Source organism: Talaromyces amestolkiae (genome assembly GCF_001896365.1).
Source record: "Talaromyces amestolkiae strain CIB chromosome Unknown scaffold22.1, whole genome shotgun sequence".
In the NCBI taxonomy this organism is placed as follows: domain Eukaryota; kingdom Fungi; phylum Ascomycota; class Eurotiomycetes; order Eurotiales; family Trichocomaceae; genus Talaromyces; species Talaromyces amestolkiae.
In genome coordinates, this window is record NW_024468058.1 from 530,570 (window position 1) to 555,386 (window position 24,817).

The window sequence follows — 24,817 nt, forward strand, 5'->3', positions numbered from 1 at the left end:
ATAATAGTATCTAGTATACATATGTAGGCAGAATCTTTGATGACAATCTAGGTTAACTACAGAGTTTTTGTGATTGGCTTTTCATTTAATGTAATGCTAGTGTAATTTCTTCAACGATTGTGCGAGGAAAGGGGGTTTAATTATGCCTAGATCGCAAGTTTGGTACACGTTTTGGTAGACTCCCCAGGCATCAACCCGCCACGAAAAACCGCAGATTCTCGACTTTTGTAACTAGCCCCTGGGACAAAAGTTCTGCTCGGTAACGAATGGGTAAGATATCATATAGTAAGGCAAATATCAAATGCGCTTCAAAGAGATGAATCCACACAGCACGGTCAACAAGCCGAGCGTCGCGTGTAAACGGAGAACCGGAGTCAGTAAGTCTATGATATTACCATATAGACGGGTGATCATTTGAAACTTTTCTCATGATCCGTCTCGGTCTTTTCAGCTTTGAAATTTCCCTTTTGCTTCTCCTATACCTCCGAGTTTCCTGTCTCAAAGCCCTCAGTTCTCGCTCTTGCTTCTGGAGGCGATATTCCAAATCCAAATGACCCATGCCACACCAATAGTTAAGATATCTGATAACCCGTTAAAGGTCTCCACGGTGTGTCTGTATGAATTGATATTGTCTTAATTACCAACAGGCTCAGAATAATCAGTTTATAACTGGAGGTCTCAATCTTTAGGATAGAGAGCTAGAATCTTGTAACTTACATTCTAGCTTGTCGGTTTTCTCGCGAATGCTTCAGTTTGAGCCGTCACAACAGTCTCAGTCTCGCAGGTAGTGTTTATGTGAGGCATTTTGTAAGATTCGTGTCGAGGTCAGATTTCGAGTATATTCAAGATATCCTGGGTATCAAAGTATCAAATATTCCAAGAATATATCTAATAAATTGATGTATTGAGGATTTTGAGACTGTAAGCGATCTCATCGAGAACAGGATTACAGCAAGCTTATTTCTAAAGTCGCCGGTGCAGAGGAAGCAGCAGTTTCTTTCGCAGTAGCTCCAAGAACGAATATATGCCGTATCTCCACATTCTCGCTGGCACGAAATAGAGATTTGCTAATCTTTTCAGTGCGTCTCTTTCCGCAGTATGATTTGACGTTAGGAAGAAGTTGAAGAATTTATAAAGCAGCATCCGATGCAGCGCGGCGAGGGATTGCAGTTGTAGCAATGTCAGCTCGTCTGGGTTTTCATGTTGCCGTGTGGATATCTCGATACATTTCTGTTCTGCCGTCTCCAGTTCCGCATAAATGGCGTGGACTTCACCAATTGATTGTTTCCCAGTGATCTAATGTGTCTCGGGTTGCAAAAACATGCAGCTCGCATGATTGATAGGCTGTCGGCTAGGGCCACCGGATTTCAGGCTTCTTGAATAAGACACTCTTTGGCAGATAAATTAAGACCTCGATTTTATTACCGGTGATGATAGACCCACAGACGACACAAGAGAAGAAAACCCTACTCCTGAATCATTTCACTTGGGAATGAAGTAATCTACCGATGAAATCCTTTCACCGAACAAAATTCACCCACGAATGAATCCACCACTGAGAACTATGAGCATTGATATTTTTATTCCGCCGGAGTTTTGATTCCTCAATTTTGGATCTACAGCACAGGTACAGCAAAATATTACAGTAACGAAGGAGTTCCATGGAAATTCCCATGGGAACTACGTCCATAGACAACAGCACCCCGCCTGCCCATGGACGCTGACCTTAGTCCCATGAGACTTGGAGAGGTCAAATTAGCGCAATTGCATCAGGCTGCAAAATTGAGTTTCGAATGACGTAGAAGGGGTTCTCTGACTTGTGATTGACTGGAGAGATACACAACCTGATTTACAGTAACATTGGCTGGTTGTTAGATCATGCATTTAAGGCCATCATCAGCTATGCTGTGAAGAACTTCAATATAAATGATTGGCTTCTATACTTTGCCTCTCATACTAATTGAAGTGAGAGAATTAACTTATTCGTTCATGATTCGTTTTTTTAAGGCCGTCTCTCGCGTGGCTTACTGTTATCGGTATAGTGTTCCGCGGGATGAACTCAATTCTAGGGCCGATCCTTCTCCTTTACAGCAATGATCGGGCCAGGTGACGACTCGCTAGATCTCGGCCCATCAAGGAATTGAGGGTAATGAGCGAGCGGATAGGGAAATAAAGAGGCAACTAGACGAAGGCTGGTGTGCAATCATACTGAGAGGCAGATCTCATTGGATATGGATAGCACAGCCCTAAGACTGGTGGGACTCCAGCAACCTCCACCAGCGAATAAGAGAGATTTCGAGACCCTAGCTTATGAACAATGGTGAACGGGACTGCCAACGGAATCAACGAGGCCGTGCTCTCTTCCAGATCGTTGATAAACGATTCGGCCCTGACCTAAACCCATTACAGTAAGTACCGCGAGAGAGGGGCTGAAAGGAACATACTTAGCGGACCTGAGGTTTTAACATTGATTAATTTTAAGTATAGTATGTAATATATAATAAGTATTTCTTGCAACTGTCTCTTCGCTGGATAATCACACAGCTAGTAAAAATGGCCTCCAAATATTCTCGATCCCACGAAAACGAGGAACTCTCGCAGCTTGATTTGACAATGAACTCTGGAGACGAGGGCGATGGCCCAATGTTCGATAACGCCACAGAAGAGGAAGCCGACTCAGCAATTAGCTCATTTTGGGGGAACAACTCTAGAATTTCAACGGTACCCTCGAGTGGGCGAATGCCTTTTCCTATCGTTATCCCTCAACGGCGACCCGGGCACAAACAGCGAGGTTTTATGGCGGCCTATGCGCCAGCACTATCCGATTTTGGCATCAGCAAAGATCATTTTCACGACTTTATTGACGCTCTAAATAAAGCAATCCGAGTTTCGAAATGGGTTGCCGCCGTACAAATTGCTGCATTCGGCGCTTCTTTTGTCCCGAACCATATTTCCATGGGAGTGACAGCAGCAGTGCAATTAGTATCAGCTGTAGCAGCAAAGGCGCAAATTAGATGGAAGTAAGTCTAGTCCAGGCCCAGTCCAGGCCCAGTAAATGCTGTCTAACACTGCCTGTGTAGAGTGAACTCCTTTCTAGATCAGGCAAACCGAGAATTATTCGGTCCTCGTGGGCTCTGTTGCCTGATACTGAAATACAACCCTATCCCAGAGAAAGAGCAAGAAGATATCGATGCAATGATAACCGCCTCATCTTCGAAAATAAATCCTACGGTGCCAAAGACGAAATGGCAAGAAAAGTTGAAAACAAACTTCCGCAATCCCTTTTCAGCTACTACTGAAGGGGAACATAATTTGCCATCTGAGATTATGCCACTCGTATTTTCGGAGCAGGATAAAGAGGATAAACAGCCGAAAACAAAAGGCACCCTCTGGAACGAGGTGAACCGATACCTGGATAAACGTGCCCGGGCCGTATATGCAAGTTTCCTGCCTGTCTATAAATAAAGAAAAATCTAATGACAACATGCGATAGGCAGCCGAAAACAGCAACGATATTTTATCTGCAGCTCCAGATGCAGGATTTCGAAACCGTTTCCTTGATCCTAACCATCCCGCCACTAACGGAGGTCTTCTTGGCCTGCTTTCTGGTGGGCATCTTACGAGGGACCCAGAAAAAGCAAAGCAAGAAGTCAACAATATGATAAATCAGCAATTAGCTCTTCTTGAGGAGCAACGAATTTCCCAGCTAGAACTGCTCCATAACCAGTTCCAAGCCATGGGTTACTCCGATTTACAGATGCAAGAATTCACCGCATTATACGAACAACAATTCGAACAACAGCGACAGCAATTACAGTCCCAGATTCTGGGGGCAAACACTTTGCCCCGCAAGATATCAAGGAATGTGCTCTATCTTATGATTGTGAATCTGCCAAATGAAGAGGAGATAGAAATTGCGAAAATGGCTTTGTCAGACAAGGAAGATGATAGCAGGAGTCAACATTCTGTAATGATGGTGAATGTGTAGAGGCTCTATGCATATTTGCGATGACAAATTACAATGCCTATCGAAATGCGACTCTGAACCAGTGATTTGGCCAAGCTGAGGCTTCTTGTATCTTTTATGACCAGCACTTAATCCAACCTCTACACTACAGATCTAACGGATAGTCTTGATTTTTTCAAAGAAATCCAAGTCGGTATATTGATTCTCTTGAGTGGAAGCCATATCTAGAAACTCCCCGCATCTGTGTTACGATAGATGATAGAGGCCTCCTGAGTCTGCGTGGAGCTCGATATTGGGCATTGTTTACAACACTGTTCGATATACGGTTAATCTCAATCTGGGATAATTTTCAGGATCACAGTAATTCCTTATTTCATATCGTTACAAGCAAGACGTGAAGAGTGTGAATCTTGGAATGACTAGTGGTTGGTTTGAAGAGACTAGAATTTATCCGCCCAGCTGTGTTGTCCACACAGAGTGGGTAGATATTGTTGAAGGACAATGGCTTGGTGTATTCCCATCACACCTGCAATTATACGTAAGCATTCAAAAACCCATTCGGAAAGTGGAGACGGGTGGTCATCTACAACCACGGCAAAAGAGAGTGGAAACAGAAGCACAAATCCACCTGCCGAACTTTTCACATCTGAAGGTTTCTTTGACCTAGGAGTATGCGGGTCCAGAACGCCGAGAATATATGGCACACTATCGCAGATCTCATCAGCAAGGTCGCGCATTTCTTTACGCATTTCGGAACATTTCGTTTGCGCCTCCTTGATCTCGCTTGAATCACCATTCATTGTTGCCAGTGGATGCAACTGAGATAGAATCATATCACACACTAATATCCGAGTAATACGATAGTTGTTCCACATCAAAGCTGAGGGAAGGTCCGGATATCTGTGACACAAACTGCGATATGGGCGGAGCTTGAAGTCTTGTCCAACAGTATATTCATCGAGCATGTCAAAAGACTTGTATGCACAACTCAAAGACGCCTGATTGAGCCAAATCGAGAGTCTCGTTTTGATACTTAACAGTTCATTCAGAATGGTTGAGTTGCTGTTATGAATAAGGCCGTCTGGTGTTTGACAGCGAACCTTGGCTAATTTGGCCATGAGTCTAGTAAGATGGTTTGAAAATGTTTCAATTGAGCTGCGCGAAGTTGCTGCCAGTCGTTCGGATAAGCGGAGAATGGTCAGAGGAACGGGGAGTCGGCGATATATGCAACCAAGAATCTGCGTAAAAGCGATGTTAAGCGTGGTTCAAGCCAGATTCACAAAGTTCACGTACAATTTGATCTCTCCAAGATCTGAAAGTCGTCAAAGACGGCGTATTCATCAGACCATCCACACCGCGCAGTTCCAATAATCTTACTGAGCCGTTGATGTGCAGCAACCAATTCTCAATTGACTTATTTTCATAGCCACTTACAACCTAGTGCCGCGGATCGTTAGGCCCTAAGTAGATTCAGACCTCCAGGCTAGGCTTACCTCAAAAACAGATAGCAAAAATATAGCAATAAGGGTAGAATCTTTATTCCATTGATCGGTAGACGATATTGCAGCGTTTGTTAACCGGAGCGAGTCACAATAGTCTGATCTGGCAGATTGCACTAAGAAGGTTGAGTTGTAAATGTTTCCGATGGTGGCTTTTCCAACGGCCGTTACTCCTGCTAGTAGAGCTCTTTCGCCCAAAGGGGCTTCCACACTGTCAATACGGTAATCAAATGGACTGCGGATTATGGCAAGAATGCCAATCCAAGTGTAAGTCTGGAAAAAGTAACATGAGGCTTGATGTTCCACATCGATGACAAAAGAATCAATTGGCAGTAAAAACAAGTTTGGCCGCTTTTCTCCTGATTGGCTAGTGTAATAGTTCCTCAATGACTCGTCGATAAGCGATTTGGGCGTCCTTCTAGATGTGGACGGAGCTGCGTGAGCGCCAGCCTTCGCATGTCGGATGACTGCTTGGGTCTCATGGCGGAACTGGAGTGCATTCTGATCTCGATATCCTGGGCAAAGTCGGGCTGATTTGAGACACTGAGCACACCCGGGTTCTTGAAGATCACACTATTGTGATATAAGTAATGGGGATCGAAAAATACATTATCAACAGAGCGACATACTTTAATTTTTCGTTTTCGACATTCACCGCATCCCTGGCTGAATTTCCGAAAAGACATGTCTGTTGGACGACAAATTTTTGGCTATCTGTTTAAAAGGAAATGATGTATCCCGGCGTGTCCATTCGAGATTGTGTCAGATGAGCGCTCCGGTTCTCAGACTGGCCAGCCCAAAAAGGAAAGGCGTCCTGCTGACTTAGGCTTCTTGGATAACTAACGTATTCCACGGGTAAGTGGTACACCACTCAGAATTTCTCACGGGTTTCTTATTTAATAGATATACAATAATTCTAAGGCCAACAAAATCTACATCAGAGACTGAGCTTCCTAGTCTAAAAGTTCTCATTATATTATATTTTCAGACTACATAGTCTCACGTAATCTACACAGAACGAAGAATAGACTTCAGTCCATAGCTTGCAAGAAGCAGTACAATCATATCAATATCAATAAGCAGACGGGTATACATCAACATTAGATTCCTCGCAGTAATAGCCATAACTAGGATAAAAGAAAATCAGTACGTTAAGGAGCTTGCCAAATACACAAAAATAAAATCAATGCACAGAGTATAGAGAAATTCAGCAAATCATACTCCGGGACACTAGAAAATGTCCTTAGGTTAAGCAGCAAAAGTATTACGTAGAAATCAATAAAGAGTGAAGAGTTATCGCTCTTATATACTCTTCAGGTTAGTGGATTATCTACCTAGATAAGAGTAGAATGCTAGCCTTTCACTACATACCTGTCAATATTCCTTCAGACTACCAAGGTGAATTACATTGTGTAAAGACATGTGAATAGTCATATTCGGCATTGATAAGATTATGAATCAGGAAACATCGCTTCGGCCAACAATAAAAGTAGTAAAAATCAAAAATCCGAATCCAAAACGCCTTTCTAGTCTACTAACACCAGAAGAGTTGATTTCCTCAAGACTAGTTACTTCTCAGGTATATGGCACTGAATGATTGAATGTTCTAAAGGGCGACTTTTCGCCATCGCCGCATTCCAATGATTTGTGCATGTTTCTCAAAAACACCCAGTATTAATATCAAGGTACATACCTTAGAATACTACTCTATTCAGCTTCCAAGGTTCCATATCAAAGCCACCGCGGCTGATGGGTGGCCTGAAATTCTGTTCGCTTCCCCTAATATAATGCTAGGTAACCAGTCGCCATGCTTCGCTTTCACGCCAGCGGCCTTCATTTGTATGTAACCTGACACGGTCTTCAGCCCTTCAGCTGCTGTTGATCTGTAGGGACAGACCAACGAGTTCAGCAGTTGAGTTCCAGCTGCAGTAAGATTACAAAGAAAATGCTCTAAGCCCGTACTAGTGGTGAAGATTGTGGCGGTCAACCAATACGAGCGATGATTCGCTTAGATTGCCCACATGGGGAACCCCTGGGCCGAGGGAGGTGTCCCAATAACACCTAGATTATAATCTATCAGCTCCGCAGCTTTAATTCATACTTCTGCATGCATGTGGATTCCTTCTATAGCTTATAGTGTAGGGCTGTGGGGTCGAAATATCGTGGGTTTGCCGTCATTTCAAATTCAATTAAAACTTGAATGCTCCTCAGGAGTATTCTACTGTTGGATAATTCTCATCATATAGACAATCAATACTTTCTTTGCAAAATGGTCTGGTCAATAAAAAGCGATAAGCCATGGAGGAGATCGTCTCCGTTTTCTCGTCTTAGTTTTCACTTGCTGCGAGGGTTTCAGCTTGTGACTGCTGCTGGTGTATGTGGCATCATGAGTTATTGTATAGCACATATGAGTAAGTACATGTATCTCGATTCTCCAGTCCCCACTGGAACTTCCTATAACAGAAATGACAGAATCATATAACTTTCCCGTTTCATGGACGTTCATCAATGTATGGCCACCATCTTGGGATAATATTCAGCCATCAGGTTAACACGATACAGGTCTTATGCGTCTCTATCGCGACAATTGTCTCCATGGTAGTGGCAATCATTATATACAACTTCACCTACTTCTCCCCATTCTGGAACCTCCTTCTCGATGGCGCACTCCTCGTTCTATTAGCTATTAGTCTGGGGACAGTCACGTCAATTCTAGGTCAATATCGCATTCTTGAGACATCTTGCGCACGCGAGATCTGGGGTTCCGAACGATCCGCCTCTGCCTGTCGAGACTATAAGGCATTTTGGTCAATGGTCATAGTTCTAACGTGAGTTTCCCCTTTTCACTTTTCTTACTACCTGTATACGTAGCTATAGGAATAGCTCATGGTATTTGATCTATAGTGCTGCAACTCTGGTAGCCCTAGTATTTGATGTATACTTCTACTACAAAGCGACAAAGGAAGGATCATACTCCCAGCCGGAAGAACAGGGTCTGCGACAGGAAACCTCGCAGGTGCGTAGTCGACAGAAAGGGATTCATGAGGAGACTTTGAGGTTGAATGATTCTTTTCCTATTGATACTAGCTATCCCGGGGCAATCGATGAGGCGGATCTGGCGATGCGGCCGTTACGGGATGGACCGTTGGGGCTACATCATTACTCTGAATAGGGGGCATTTGTTGGTACTAGGTAGTTGACAACGTGGGAGTAGTATATCAATGGGGGAATGCTTTTAGATAAATGCTATTTGTTCCTTTCTTCCATAGAAAGACATTATATGTGCAATACAATATTTATTATCCAATAAAGAAATGAGCGGTAGTGAGTTGAAGTCCCTAGTAGTATCTTATATTCTGTATAAAGAAAATCCCCCTTTCACCCATTTCTTTCCAAGGTTCCAAGGTCGCGTAAATCATACTGGTATAATATATCACTCTGCACATATGCTTATTACCTCAGTAGTAACATTACCTATTATGTATAAGATGTCCCCGAATAACGTAGTATACACCCTATATCCCTAATACTGTCGAAATCAAGAAGTATCCGACCCCACGCAACGCCAACTCACAAAACTAGACGCACCCTCGCGACAATGCCAATCGTTCTCATGCGATGACAAAATAGCTTCCGGACCGGTACTGCAGTTGAAGGAAGTCCAGAAGAAACACGTGCAATCAAATGGGTTATACGACTGCGTTCCGTTCTGCATCAAGCAGCTGGCCACATTAAAATGCGTTGAGCCCGGGGGAACGTAGATGTTATGGCAGGTCCGGTCTCTGAGACTATTCACCATCGGGGAGATGTCGTAGTACATCGTCCTGGTGTCGACCCAGGATAGGCATTCATCGGTGTAGAAGTTGACCTCGACGGCTGGGATGCCGGATGTGAGGGACAGCGGGAGGAAGGCGAGAATGGATAAGAGGGTTGGGGTTTGAGACATCATGATGATTCTGTGGAGTAGTGTCATTATCTGCTCTGGGTTGCATCATGGGGGACTGACTCACGCTTGGATTTCGGCAATATTTTATGCAAGCTGTATATTCGAAAGAGTGGATGATGAGCTATTTACTAGTACCTTGGGTTGATGTCTTCCCATCTATAAATTCTGGTAAAGAAACATTTTGAAGGGCGCGTAGACATGACCTTGCATTGCTTCAGCTAGGTGCAAGACGGCGGCGCTGACGAGCTGAATGCATTATACGAGAAGCTTACCTAGTTAATATGTTTAACCCTACCCTACATAATAAATGTGTTTGTGTGTCAGGGAGGATACACGAGAGATATGGCACGAATTCTAGAGGTGGCGGCGCTAAAGTCATATGTGGCTGGGGCTGAAGTTTTAGTCGTGACAAATCAAAATGGCACCAGATATGCGAATACACGGCGGATAAAGAAATCTGACCCTAGCTGAGATAGTACCTGGCTTCTTGTCTTTTCTACAGTCTGGCTTAATACCCCAATACCCACATTGGGGGGTTTATCTCAAAATACTACATAGTATCTTATGTATATAAGTCTCAACCGGTTGTCATCATTTTCTATGAGAGATTAGCCCTCGAGCCCAGTGAACACCATGTTATACAAAGTATTGCTCCTTCTTTTCACTTTTGTGACAACTAGTCATGCCACATTAGCCCGTATCTCTCTGTACAACAGCACAGATAGTACGTGCGGAGGTACAGGAAATCCTATCGAACTCTACGTCAGTAGTCTGAACATGACTGCCGGCCGCACCTGTTACCAGATCCCCTATGACATCACAGTGTCCAGCTATATGTTTACGACCTTTGACTACTATGATGGGGAGGAAGACGAGCTGGAGATCATCTTTTCTCCGAATACGAACTGTCAGCCTACAACAGATAGAGCATCGTATATCGACACAAGTTACGCACTCTCTTGGCAGTGCCAGACACTGATGCAACCCGCCCGGGCCTATTCGGTCGCTGTTCTCTCTGAGAAGAGGAAGAGATTGTCTGAATTGCGACGAAGAGCATGGGGGGGCTCCGGGCCGCTCGGTCGTATAGGTGCCACACCCTTCAATTTCCAGTGGGCCTTCTACATGTTCAGAGGGGCCTTGTACAGGATCAATATGCTCAAGTACGTATTCGATGGCAATGATGTCTGGGAACCACTCTCCGTGGAGGGGCTGACTCGCTCGGCTCATGCGATGATGTTCCAGTACACTGGCAATGAGTATGGCTGGGTAACAGGCAACCCGGGCATGATCACAGAGACCATAACAGAACACTTGTCGAGCCGTGGTGACTGGGATCCTGTTGTCATCGGAGCCATCATGCTGGATGCTGTGGGTGGCCTACTCAGTAGCGGTATCCCGACAGATCAGTGGCCGCAGGAGATCCAGATAAGTCTGACGGACGTGATGGCTCCTTTAACTCCGCAAGGTGAACCTTCTATAATGTTTCTCTGGATCAGTACGTCGGTCTCTGTAATTAAGGGGCCGTTAGCTCCTAAATGGGGTACAGGACCTGTCTCTTCAGGGTTGATCGGGCCGTGATCTTGACCCTCAAATGGTCATTCGTTGTTGAAATAGATAGTACATGCTCCTCCGATACCCTTCATTCTTATAATCTATACATTTTCTACTCTTCTAAACTTCTATCTTCATGATTGCATAAGCCAAAAAGTGCAGTCTTTTTAGACAATTAAAGTAGCTTCTCTTCGGCAGATTGTCGCAACGAATAGATTATAATAATGTCAATTCTGTTGGGTTAAGTCAGCGCGTCTTTTTAACCTAGAGGGATTGCAACACAGATCTATGGGTAGCGTAGTGTACAAAGTTACGGTAGAGGAATTCCCGCAAGCAAATTTGTAGGCGTAAAAAAGGTAAGCATTTCTTGCCTTGTCTCTCGCTTCTTGGAATTCCGGTCAAAGTTCGAGTCGGGAGGGAGCGGTTTTAAATGCGCCGTCTGTGGAAGACTAGAAAATACCTTCTGCCAATCAACGCTTGGAGATTTAAAATAATCAGGCAATTCGTGAAGGTCCGTCCTTGAACGTAGTGCTGTCATTGCGCAGACTTTCTGGATACGACGACCGTGGAAATGCCGCTAGCGATGGATTGTATTGAAATTGAAGGCGTAATGGAGGCGAACAACAGCGACGTGATCATATCCCGCCATTGGTGGTGATGGTCTGAAATGAACACCGAGACATCTATACATACGTCAGTAACTTCTAGAAACAAGGATGATATGAGCACAGCGGATATCATTCAGTTGCATGGAACGGCGGCTTCACAAATACAGACCCTGTCTGTACGGGCAAACCTATCTTAGTAAAATAGCAATATAAATCTAAATTTGGTTATATCATAATATTAAGCTATTTAGAGAGTATAAGCCTAGACTAAAATCTACTTAGTGAGCAGGATTATAAATGCCCTTATAAATGTGGCGACAGCTGAAAAAGGAAAGCCTTATCTGGCAGGAAAAATCAAGTTCGTATAGATACCTAGGTACATTGAATAGTTGTGCGTATACATATCTCAAGATGATTGATCGCCAGGAGTCATTCCCATGGGCCGTCAAATTTTCGCCGACTCGTAGCTTGCAGAACTTTGTCTAAATGACCACTAATCCGGCAGTTGACCATCAAGGAGTTCCGAAATGTTTTAGTAAGATCTCACAGTTACGCCGTTACTGACCCAACATACACATTATAATTGTATGTCTCACATGTATCAACAATATCCAATCCTCCAGTTCCATTGAGAATAGTCTCTCCATTCCGACTAAGCACGAAACTCTGCTGACCAACACCCATCGTGACATTCGACGTCACAATACCAGCAGGTACATCAACACTAATTGCCGCATTCCCACCACTGGTGACAGTCAATGTAGCCGCTTTTGTCAACATAGTCGCCACAAAGATGCTGTCAGAAAGTAAATCGATTCCATTCGGGGCTGGTAGACTATCGTTGGTGCATGTGACGCCCTTGGGGGTTGGGCGGTACCAGTATACTATCTCCTCGGTGTCAACGGTTGGTGTTGTAGCGCCAGATTTGTAGGCTTGGATGTAGGGTTTGTAAATATCGCGCCAAGCGTCATGTGGGAATCCAGAAGCCCATTCGGAGGAGCCGTCATCTGTGTGACATGCTGAGTAGGGACCGATGTAGTGAGACTCGCCGTAGTCTTGATTCTTCTGGTTAATATCGTTGATATTGCTTTGTCGCAGATTAATCAAGGACTAGACTTACCATTCCATGTGATAATTTCGACGAGATCTGGTTGCATTGTCAATATCTCGTCCCAGCGTCGAGTAGGGAGGTCCTCGCAGATGAATACCCAGTTCTTACTATTGAAATGGGTAAAGAACCACGGCGACACAGCTATGATAATAGTTAGCGACGTTATGATTCTCTCGAAAGTTTCAATCCTGTACATACGAGCCATATAAGTAGCATTCCCCAGATCAGATATATATCTGTCATCCCAGATAGTGGTCATCGGCCCCGGGATAATACTATTTCCTCCATCAGTCGGCCAAGCATACCACGAGAACGCTCCATCCACACTTCGCTGAGCGTCACTCGACCATTCAGCCGGATCTTGTAGGTTCGGCAATGCCCAGATCGAATGATTCGTTCCAGCTTTTACTGGCGTCCAGTCGAAACTGTCACCAACAAAGGTGCTCACAACTGCAGCATCGTTGTATTGCATTTGAGCTGCATGGCCTGCATAAGTCTGCATGTACTGCGTAATATTCGCCGTATCGCCGTTTGTCCAGTAGGCAAAGTCAAAGGAGATGAAAACTTTGAATCCGACTTCTTCGGCGGCCTGGTAGGCTAGGGCCAGTTGGGTGGGAGTGTAGCTATCGACGCTGGCGCAGTTGAGTGCAAAGGCGTCGATGCCGATGTCCATTGCTGTCGTCATGTCGGACTTCCAGTCGTCTAAAGTGTAGTTTTCGACGATGCCGACCTGTTATCAGTGTTAGTATGACCTATTCTTTTTCGGGGCAATGGCGTGGACTCCGATAGCTACTGACCATAAAATGTGCAAAGACATACTTTGAGGCCGTCGACTGGCGTCTACTATTTCTTGCTAGAGCTGAAGCATTGCATATGGGGATTGCAGATGCTAGAACAGCAGCTAACTGAACGAATTGTTTGAGAAGCATGTTCGCTACACAAGATCAGCTTTCTTCAATTTGATGAGTATGGCTCTACCATAAAGTGAGTCGATCAGCAAAGATCATATCTTAAATACAAGTAAAATAAAGAGTTGCTAAAGTTTACTTCTATGTGCACACATTCGTTCCATTGTCAAATCGATGTCTGAGCTCAACTGCAACACAACGTCAGCCCCCGAGGCTACCTCCTCTGACTCGGAAACAAACAATACTACGTTATTTAATTCAGCGAAAAATCCAGCGAATTCACAATTATAGGGATTGCAAACATGTGCTTAAGATTGTTTTTCCAAGATTCAACAATATATTTGTCGCGTGATTGGGTACGTTTGCGGCTAAATACCACACACCCGTCTTGGGTTGCATCAGTCGACGAGATCATCCTGAAGATCATCGCGATGTCAGCATTTAGATCGTTACAGGAGGTTCGACCTCGAGCATACCGATAGACATGACATCTGATCATGCAAGACTTTACTGGTCTCAAATCCAATCTTACAAGCTCAGTCGTGAAAATTAGGTTGGTTATTGTTTCCGGAAAGCTGGAAGTTAGGGCTTCCACTTATCAAGGACCGAGTATGAAACAAACAATCTTCGATATGATTCTGCTTTAAATTGAGACGGATACTTTGCGGGCCAATCTTCTAGTGGCTACTATAAATAAATTCATTATCAGAAATTTCTTATATGTCGACTTGCTTGTTTAGATCTTGAATTGTGGAGCATTCATGGGGATGTTCCGATTTGACACTGTGGTAATCAGGGCAAAGTGCATGTAACCCCCACTGAATAGGGCAATTTTGGATTTATATTATTCAAAACTAGTATAATCTACACTGAAAGTCTACCAATATGGTTTGCTATCACGTATCTAACAACTCCCTTTTCAAGTACCTTGACACTATGTCACTGGCATAATCGTTTAGGCCTTTCAGTCGTTCTAAGCATAGCAAGAAGCCGAAAAACTCACAGACCTTAAACACGAACTTAGACTATACTTTACACGTCAAAGACCTAAATAAATCGGATAACAATCGCGTAAATGAATGCTACTTCAACTTTCGGCAAGGGCGGTCATCAGATCACAAGAGCCTATTCAAGTTTTCATCCTGACCATCAACTGAAGAATGAACGTACGAACTTGATAGAAGTAGAATCGAATGAGAATTCAAAGACACAACCTGATCATCTAGTCATGAGGCAAATTTGTCAATATACGACCTAATAAGTTATCATATGATCTAACATGGCGATCTTGATCGTGGGTTCGGCCGACAAGTATTCTAGAATTGTCTTTCATTTCCTATCATGATAAGCTTGGATATACAGCAATTTCACTATTTTCTGGCCTTGTGAAACTCTTGCTCTTTCAAAGGGTTGTATCTCTAGAGGTTCTTTGCTTATTCTGAGTGTGTTAACCTTGGCTTTGTAATCATTTAACCGACCACTTTTAGGAAAATAGAGACCGGAATTTGCGAGTGGTAAAAAACACACCGACAGTTTGGAAACCATGAACTCTTGGATTTAAGTCATAGAGCGAGACTGAGACCACCTTGACGCTATTACTCATCTTCACTGAAAGACAAGAAGAGGCGAGCTGAAAACCTACAAAGTCAGGAAGCTCCGGAATGGGACTTTCTGGACTAGGCTAGCGTAATAACATTAGCGCCAGACGGCGAGATCCGACGGCGGCGACATTATGAGCTAATCAGGGGCCCCGGCTGTAGTGATAACTTCAAGCCACGAACTTATTTTTCTTCATGAGACAGCCCCTCGCCATCTTTTAAAGCGTTTGAGTCATCCTTGCTAGTCGGCATGCTCGTGCAGCCGCATACCACTACTTGGATTCTTCCTAGGGAAACCCTTAGCCGTGTATATCATGAGCCAATCACCCGGCGTCGCGGATGTTCATAGAGCGGCTATCGTATGTCTAGCGTGCAAGACAAGGAAGAGGAAATGCGACAAGTGTCTACCGCGCTGCTCTAATTGCGAACGGTAGGAACTATATAACGGGGGACACTAGAGTCTACCATGTCGATGTTAGTAGTATACGCTAATTATATGTCAGACTAAAGCGGACATGTCGGTATGACTACGATGAACCTCGTTCAGCTGGTAAAAGCGTCTGGACAGTTGAACTTTCAAGCAGGACGCCTGAGTCTCTCTGGTCGAAAGAACACGGACATGCATCACTTGAAATTTCTGCGTCATTGTTCACAAGACTACGGGATGGAATGAACCGTAGGAGGTCTGATAGAACACCGGTTACCGTATGCGAGCGCTGTCGGTCTCAAAAGCGGGCATGCGACAAGGCATGGCCAAGTTGCTCTCGATGCGCAAAGTGAGTTGAATGACCTCTTGCTGCAATTTACTCGGATTTCCTTGAACAAAAGACTCACATCTGGCTAGATACCGCATTCCCTGTACATACAAATCAGGCTCTCCGCCGAGTGCGGACCGGTCATCTTCCGCCAGCCCTCAAAGTCCAGTTGCAAGTCCGGATCGTTTGTGGACGGGGATTGTGGACCCTTTTGAAACAAATCCACTATCATTTCCTCCTGATTTAGTGAATCATTGCAATGTCTATCGTTCGTGATACAGTATCCGAATCTTAGTGAATCTCCCTAACAACAAATTTCTCTCTAGGTATATCGGTTTTAGCTCCATCTTTAACACCAAGCTCATCTGAAATGTCAGAGGTCCCCATTGTCCGATATTGGTTCTCACCAACCTACAACGATCCGACCCTCTTTGTTACTACTTTACTCTGCGTACTATCGCACCAACGACGTCGGTGGATGCTGACAGGACAAAAAGCGGATGGCAGTTTCCGGCCTCAAGACGCTCGATGGCTGGATTGGTGTTATGTCGAAGGGATCCGGAGGATCAATAGAGCTTTGAACAACAAAGAGACAGCTGTTACGGACAATATGATTCTCAACGTTCTCATTATGGCCGCTGCAGATGGTGGTACCCTATCCATGGACGCCTTGGAATCTCCTTTTCAGGCGCCGCTCCGCAGTCTCCAATGGCTTGATATTTACAGTTCCGTTTCAGCTAGTCCGGTGCATTTACAAGGCCTGACTCAACTTATTCATATGAAGGGTGGCTTAGAAATGGTCCAGCTGCCTGGTTTGGGTGCCATTCTTTCCTTGTAAGTGTGTCTTAGAGTACTTGAAAAGAAAACAAATTGATCGACTAATTTCATTGCTCAGCTTTGAGCTCATCAATTGCAGCAAGGCCCTTTCACATCCGCAGTTTTCGTTCATGTCTTTGCAGGGAATTGACGATCCTACTTTAGGCGAGTACTTCATGTTCGACGTCGAGAGTCTCAAGAATCAATACATCGAGTTGCATCGTGTAGGGTGCTCTGAAGAATATCTCGCCATAGTCCAGGCTATACGGATACACCTCTTGGTGCTGGATAAATACATGAAAGGGCTGTTGCCGAATCCAGATCTACGTCAGTTGAGCGATCGCCGAAATCTGATACAACACCGTCTCATGTCCCTACAGCCTACTTCCCAATGCGATGCAGTCCAGGTGAATCTTTCTGAGGCCTGCCGTCTATCCACAATAATCTTAAGTGTGGGCGTCATTTTCCCGCTCTCAGGAAATGAAGCGCCTTTCATTAGACTTTCAGACATGTTGAAGGCCGAACTTGAGTACTGTGGTGCATTGGCCGTACTATCAGAGCGCCAGTATACTAACACACTGATATGGATTCTTACCTTGGGCGGAATTGCTGCGACACGGACCCCTTCAAGGTCCTGGTTTGTAGACAAGCTTAGTACCGTCCCTCTTACCTCAACGACTAGATGGTTGGAAGTAAGTAAGAGGCTTCAAGCTATGCTGTGGTTAGGCAGCGCATGTGACTATGCCGGGGAAAGGTTGTGGAAAGAGGTTGAATCTTTGAAACTGTCGCGACTGCGGCGTGAAGACTCCGGCGTTTTCGAAGCTAATAGATCGTCTCATTAGAAGAGTTGATAATTTACAGGTTTTAAAACATTATTAGCAGTTGAACTCTAACCATTAAAAGTGTGTCTTTTCTTTGCTTTTCATGCCTAGAATGGAGAACACTCGACACCACTCGTAACTCTTATGCTATACGTTGATAGACCAGAAAATTGTTCACAAACACTAATTCAATAAGAACGCTAAGCCTACTATGGATAGTGCCAGGTACATTATTTCGTATAAAGCTCGTAATGATATCCGTAGAAACGGTATCGTAGATACAAATATATTTTTATACGATTCCATTGAAGCCCAATTTCAATCAGTCATGTACTCAAGTTACTATTACGACGACGAGAGCCTTTGTGTGTTTCAACAAATCTTAAATTATCTCAGGACAAATATCGGTGAACAAACATGTCTGCCAAGATCTTCCACCTCCGTCTTTCATAAAATGGACGCCGAACCTTCGGTTGAATTATCTCTATCAAGTACAGAAACTAACCGAGAAAATTGATCCTCGAACCCTTCAGGAACAATCGATCTCCTTTGTATCATTTCCGTTGCTGTCAAGTTTTCCTTGTTGCGGAGAAAAGGGTCCAGCCCCTTTAAGCCTGCCTTCAGCAAGATGTGCAGCGTTTCAATATCGCCCTCGAGTGCCGCAGAATGAAGGATACTCGATCCAGCATTATTGACCAACAAGTAGTTAGCAGAGTTCTGTAAGAGCAAGCTGAGAAATTGATGACTATTATGGAAAATAGCCTCAAACAATGCAGATTCACCGTGTGCACCTCTAGCATCAATGCTTGCACCCCGACGTAGCAGATATCGCCCAATAGCGTCATGATTTCTGATTGCAGCTCCGATCAAGGCCGTGTGCCCGTTTTTATTTTGTGAGTTCAAAGATGCACCGGCATGAAGTAATAGAACGACTGGAGCAAGTTTACTCTGGTGTCTGCAAGCATTATAAAGAGCGTCTGAACCGTAGATATTTTTCCAAAGAACATTACTCCCACCTTCTAGCAATAGTTTCAGAGATTTTGTGCAGCCAGAAGATGCTGCAGACATTAGTGGCGTTGATCCTGATTCATCGGTTACTGTCACCTCGGCTTTAAATCTGAGAAGGATCCGAATTTCTTCGGAGTCCCCTCGGGTGGCTGCCCAATGTAATGGTGTCCTTCCAAAAAAGTCCGGATTATTGATTTGTCTTTGGTATTTTTTAGTCTGTAAGGTTTCAGCGAGATCACCAGATAATTCGCCCACTACTAGGAGATGAATGTGCGAAAATCCCATATCATCGGGTAAGTCGATATCTGGAAACAGCCTTCTAAGGTCTCTTAGTTCCGGAGGACTGCCTCGCTTCGTCAAAATATGCTCCCAGGCTTTCATTGTCGGGGTCCTGAAGGTTTCATGATTAGCTAGTAGCCTGAAATGTCGGGCAAAGTGAACACTTGCATTCCAATATAATCCATAGCACTGGCATTGGCAGAAGCATTTCGAAGAAACTCGCAAGTTTCAATATGGTTGTACATTACTGCGTACTTTTTACTAAATCAGCATTTCGAGGCCGAAATTTTCAATACCAAAGTATTTAACTCACGTGCAATGCACTCCTTCCATGTTTTTGATCTATATCATGCAAAGCAAAGGCCATGTTGCTTAATAGCACCTTTAGGCCCTCAACGTTACCTTCATAAGCACTTTTCAGAATAGTTTCAGTGCCTCCCCAAGTCAGCTGCCGTGGAATAAAAAGCCCACAAGATGGGACCCCAGATACAATCAAGGTAAAATCTTTGAGCCAAGTCAGGAAGCGGTAGATAGCCTCAATGGTTCTCGGATTATTACTTTTGCAGGTGCCGTAATTGCAACTTCGCCTGAAAAAGAGGTTTCCTTTGTATCGAAGAATAAAAGTGCCCATGATCGCCCTTGCAGAAGGCCCACATTTTATTTGATATTTCTCGTGGCAGTCGCAGAGGCAGGATTCGTCGCAATTTCCAAATCCTGAGATTCTTCGAGGTGAATGATTGGCCTCTTTTAGTATAGAGCTAGTGCCTCCATCAATAGTTTTCCTGTTCTTGCTGGGGGTTTCTATGTTAGATCCAAGTATGATCTTTGTCTGCCAATTTCCCCGTGATCTTTGGGTTGCTGCTTTATACGTGGGACTATAAACCAAGTCCAGCTGTTTTAATTTAATACTTTCTCTATTTTTCTCTCCATTCCGTGGGCTCCAGTCAAATTGAACCATTGAGAGAGATTGTTGTAAAGCCAGATTTGTAGTGGTTTGAGTTTCGGGAATCACAGACAGAAGTAACTTGGCGTAGGCTGCAGCAGTAAGAGCAGCATATCCTTGCCACGACTTGCTCTTGTGCGAGTCGCAATAGTCGCAAATTCCTCGGATGACAACAGTTGGAACTTGATTCATAAGGCCTGCTGCTTCCATTTCAAAACAGAGAATGCCCAGCTGTTGAGCTAGAGAGTCTCGTGTTTCAGAGTCTTTCATCACCTGATTTCCGGATGCGATCAACCCATAGTGAACATAAGGTGTCCTATCATCACGCGGCTCTCGGTCGAGTAGCTGCTCTTTATCACACTTTTTACAGTCATTTTCTTGATAAGTATGGTGATACGACGATCGAAAGAGATAATCAGTTTGCTGAATTGGTGGTGTGAATCCTTTTTTCACGTCTAGGTGATCTAATACATTCGACACGATAGTTGAAATGGCATCTTTCCTGCTCGTCATCTGGGTCGCTTGAAGACGGGCCATATGGGTTAAAAGAACCGGTGGTGGGGAGTTCAGCATACCAGTTTGTTCAAATCGTCCGCCTTGAATTGTCTTGCCGTAATCGTATTGAACAACTCCATTGTGTTTTTCCGCCGGCTTGCTTACAACCACATCACCCAGCCGAATATCATGGCTGCTATTTGGAACACCACCTCCAATTCCCACCATCAGTGCGTACTTAACCCGTGGGAAAGTCGACGTCAAATGAGCAACGGTAGTTGCAGCAGATATAGTTCCGCATTTACCTGTAGGCAAACAAGCAATCACGATATGATGGCCATGTAAATTGCCGAGAATGTAGGCGTTTGGATCCGTGGGCGGGTTCGGCAGGGTCTGGTGGATCTCGTCCAGCATGACTTCGGCTGCTGCTATCTCTAATGGCAAAGCACAGATCCACGCGATCGTGTAGTCGATGTGCATGAGTGCAGCCATCGTCGCTTAGCCTAAGAAAAATAAAAGCAACACTGATTTCTTCATAAATTGACCTGGACTGTCCTGAAATCTATCTAGCAAGATCGATAAGATTGAAAAGGAGGGGTACCAGGCACTTCTGTAGCAAGGCTGACTATTCTGCGACCCAACCATATACCTAGCTGTGATCCGATTCGGTAATGGAAAGACAAGCGTGAAGTTGTAAGCCTAGCGTCGGGAGCTAGAATTTTCAATTAGCTCGCTATTAGTTCCGGATACAATAAGTGTTCTAGCTTTTTCTTTAGTTGGGTCCATGCTCGAGAGGGCACCATAGTGACAAGCAGAATTAGCATTTCTTTACCGGTACAATGGTACCCCGTGCACAGTTTGGTGATCCTGCTCGACTATGGATGATAGCGCCTAAAGTGCCGTGTAAATGTCAATAAAAGACAAGTTGTTGACGGATTGCAGTTTTCAATTACTTCACGTGCCACTTAGTTATCATGCTTGCATTTTGCATTAAATCTACCAGATATTTCTGTATTTATAGTACCAAATTATCAATACATGAACAGGTTTGATATGGCTCTTTTTTGATCTAAACACATTTTACCTTTATCTGGTTGATTATGGTGGGCCTCCTTAGGGTTTGAAAATCGATTTACATGTGCACATTTAGGAAGGAGATTCTAATTCTATAATTAAATATATTTTTGATAAATAATACTCCAGCGATTTTTTTCTTGATTTCGTGGTGACTGAAACGCGCGGTCCATGAAATTCAAGCCAGCGGCGAAAAGGTGTGCATCAGCAAGGCGAGCTAAGAGGCCCAAATTAATCTCGGGATCTGCGAAGGGATTCGAGGTGGACATGTGAGTGTTCCCTCGTGACATAGCGTATGCAAGGCTGACGAGGACTGTGTAGCATGCATTTCGGCCTGGTGGTGCTCCAGGCATCAGTTGCTCTGATATTCGTGTCCGGTCGCAAGGTCAAAGTTGGCTGGGATCCCAGTGAACTGTACAGCCCCAGAACTTGGACTGCGTAGACGCGAAATGATGTGCTTTACTTGACTTTCGGGCATTTAAACGTCGTGCTTAGTCACAGTGGCGATTGTCTCTTCTAAATCCTGGGGTGAAACAAGTAGAGAATATGGTACGAAGCCAGTTAGACTCGTTGTTCCAGCAAATGCACCCGTTCCTGCCTCCCCATAAAGTCGTTGATGTTCTTGTAGAAGAGAATGGCCTTTGAATAAAGAGTCAAGTGATATCTGATCCGAGAAAACTCATAGGTCACGCCGGTCATGGGATAATCTTGGAGATTATTGCCAACGTTTGGTAGCTGTACGAGACACCTTATTCCGACTGTGTGCAGGACTTTGGGGTCTCCAATACCTGACAGTTCGAGAAGCCGAGGACTTTTAATTGAGCTTGTCGAGAGGGCGACATCTTGCGTCGTAAGAACTTGATGGAGACCGCTACCATGCCTAAACTCAACACCTTGTGTAGTCACGGTTGTCGGATCGAGCAACACGCTTGTGACTGTTGCTTCAATCACGATCTTGAGATTCCCACGCTAACTGTTGGGCTACAGATAGTCTGTAGCGGTATAGCTTCTGGCAGCTCTGCCATTACTACGGTCGACTGTTTATAGCGTGCCATAGAAACCAACAAGGTCTCCACTCCAGGGATCTTCGTTCATCGCTTCCAGTGAACGCTTGCCGAGCCGTAACCGGAAATGAACTCGGGACAGGGGCTCTTACAGATCTAAGGCACCACTGTATATGCGGCTGCCGGCCGCTAGTATGCATATTGGCCCTATCTCCATGACGAAAAAACATAGAGTGGGTGAAGGTGGAACTCATTTGATAGTGGGGCCCTTGACAGCCGCTGCGGCTAGCACCAAACTTGGTCAAGCAACCTTAAATCGACTACGCTTTCTGGGAGACGGCTTGCTTAGCGCAAAAGAAATTCTGTGCCATGTGTCACGCATCTCGCGATATGAAACCTAATAGGGAAAATGGGACTCAAGCATAAGGGTGATTTGTTGATTTTGTAGGTCACTTCAGCCACACATCTACATACGTTCAGACTTTAGGCTCTTTGCACTCGGATGGTGTGCTGCCAAGGCACCGAGCTAGTTTCTCCTGCATAGAGTTTCGAGACTCCAAAAGAGTAATAATCAGGCTCGCCAGTCAGTCAGCAAAGGCTCCATGATGACTACTGAGGTTTCAAGATCTTGGTTCTAATGCTGGTTCAGCTCATGGTGAGCGCCGCATATATAAGCGCGTGCTCCACTGAGTGGTGGATATGGATTCTGTATCAATCGATTTAGAGTTGGATGAATTCCTAGTATCCTCGCTCTGAAATAGAAATTTAATATCGAACATATCGTCCAGTGTTAGTTGCAAAGTCGCGCTCGTCACAGGGGCTTCTCGAGGAATTGGCCGTGCCACCGCGTTGGCCTTTGTCAAGGAAGGGATAACTGTTGTCGTCAACTATTTTCCTCCATAGACGCCGCAGCAGACGTAGTGAAAGAAATCGGCACCGAACATTCCGTCGCTATTCATGCGGCCGTGTCTAAGATTGACGACATAAAGCGCTTGATCCTACAGATCGTCGAGCGATACGGAAAAATTGACATTATCGTTCTCAATGCCGGACTGTTATGGCAGAACGGATCATTGGCCAATGTCGATGAAGTTGCTTTGACCTCATCTTTCAAACAAACGTCAAATGGGGCTTTCCCCCTTCAGGAGGCCGCAAAACATATACCCAATGGCGGGCGATTTCTTCTTTTCTCGAGTTCGCTCACGGCCGTCAGCATGATCACTCCCAAATACCTTCTTTATGCGGCGACGAAGGGTGTGATTGGGTAGATGACGCGTGTCATGTCTAAGGACCTGGGTAAGAGGGGTATTAAAGTCAATAGAATCTCTCTAGGCCCAATCTGCATCTATACGTACTTCGTTGGGAAGACAGAAGAGATGATCAAATTTCAGACAATATTTGCTCCTGCAAACAGAATCAAGACTCCTGAAAAGGCGGCTGATGTTATCACTTTTACGGCAAGTGATAAGAGCCAATGGATCAATGGACAGAATATTCGTATTGATGGTGGTATGACAATTGGTTAGATGCAGACGCGAAAGACCTTGAGCGCTTCGACTGCATTCACGATAGTATGGGCTCGGTGCTGAGCGCACGCCTCGCCTACATAAAACATATCCCCAAGATCTAGCACAGCCTTCATCACAGCCCACAAAAAGCCTGAGTCATCAAGAGCGATTCCAGTTCGATCACAAGTAGAATTTAACCCAAGCATGGCGGAAATATAGCGCAGAAAGTTGGTCAATTCTTTCGTCGTATCCACACTTCACTGTGAGTCAACAGGCTGACATGCTAGACATGGCATAATGTGAGACATATGGCTCGTTTAGGTTGCGGAAGATGCGGCAATAATGCTTCGCAGTCCCCTCAGAGCTGAACAGCAATCTCGTAGCCAAGTAAAAGCTCTGTGCTTGCGATGCGACGAAGCAGTCTGAGTTCGCGCCTGATCTTGCGGTTACCCAGATCCCGAAAACGGACCATGGGTTGCGACGAGCATTCATTGCAAAGTCAGTAGTGAAGACAATGAGATCGGAAAGCTGTCGTCGCGGACGGAACTGAAGATAGAGTCGGATCGTGTTCCGTACACATTTCTCCACACGATGAGGAGATCTACTCAGATGAAAAAATCATTAGGATTTTATCGTAGAATGCCGAGATAGGCAATTGGTGGCACTGACTAGTCGCGTTAGCGGACGCCACGACTTGCCCGATTTGCCTTTAGTATTGGTAGTATAGACAGCTCAGCTCACAGGGTCGATACTTTCAAATTAATGTTTTCATAAACACAGGAATGACAAGATAGCGACATAAAAAGCTGAGTTGAAGGTCCGCCTGTAATGTGTTTCGACTCTTTCTCGATCTTCAATGCTCCGTTCACTCAATTGAACGGCAACTTCGATTCGTACAAAGATAATTGCATCATCACCCATTCAAG

General features: G+C 44.6%; 5 protein-coding genes across 5 annotated transcripts; 3 read left to right on the forward strand and 2 right to left on the reverse strand.

Moving 5' to 3' along the window:
- Positions 1–2,553: 2,553 nt before the first annotated feature.
- Positions 2,554–3,988, forward strand: BHQ10_009144 (uncharacterized protein; the record flags this gene model as incomplete). Its single annotated transcript, XM_040882028.1, has 3 exons — positions 2,554–3,020; positions 3,081–3,432; positions 3,494–3,988. The coding sequence occupies 3 exons, from the start codon at positions 2,554–2,556 to the stop codon at positions 3,986–3,988; spliced, it is 1,314 nt and encodes a 437-aa protein (XP_040737646.1).
- A 5,016-nt stretch (positions 3,989–9,004) lies between these two features.
- Positions 9,005–9,415, reverse strand: BHQ10_009145 (uncharacterized protein; the record flags this gene model as incomplete). The annotated part of the gene is made up of 1 exon (XM_040882029.1): positions 9,005–9,415. The coding sequence occupies one exon, from the start codon at positions 9,413–9,415 to the stop codon at positions 9,005–9,007; it is 411 nt and encodes a 136-aa protein (XP_040737647.1).
- Positions 9,416–10,045: 630 nt separating this feature from the next.
- On the forward strand, positions 10,046–10,990 carry BHQ10_009146 (uncharacterized protein; the record flags this gene model as incomplete). The annotated part of the gene is made up of 1 exon (XM_040882030.1): positions 10,046–10,990. One exon carries the CDS (start codon positions 10,046–10,048, stop codon positions 10,988–10,990), a length of 945 nt encoding a protein of 314 aa, XP_040737648.1.
- A 1,130-nt stretch (positions 10,991–12,120) lies between these two features.
- BHQ10_009147 (uncharacterized protein) lies at positions 12,121–13,611 on the reverse strand (the record flags this gene model as incomplete). The annotated part of the gene is made up of 4 exons (XM_040882031.1): positions 12,121–12,578; positions 12,692–12,823; positions 12,881–13,412; positions 13,480–13,611. 4 exons carry the CDS (start codon positions 13,609–13,611, stop codon positions 12,121–12,123), a joined length of 1,254 nt encoding a protein of 417 aa, XP_040737649.1.
- A 2,702-nt stretch (positions 13,612–16,313) lies between these two features.
- Positions 16,314–23,651, forward strand: BHQ10_009148 (uncharacterized protein; the record flags this gene model as incomplete). The annotated part of the gene is made up of 3 exons (XM_040882032.1): positions 16,314–16,777; positions 16,839–17,455; positions 23,287–23,651. 3 exons carry the CDS (start codon positions 16,314–16,316, stop codon positions 23,649–23,651), a joined length of 1,446 nt encoding a protein of 481 aa, XP_040737650.1.
- Between the last annotated feature and the right edge of the window lie 1,166 nt (positions 23,652–24,817).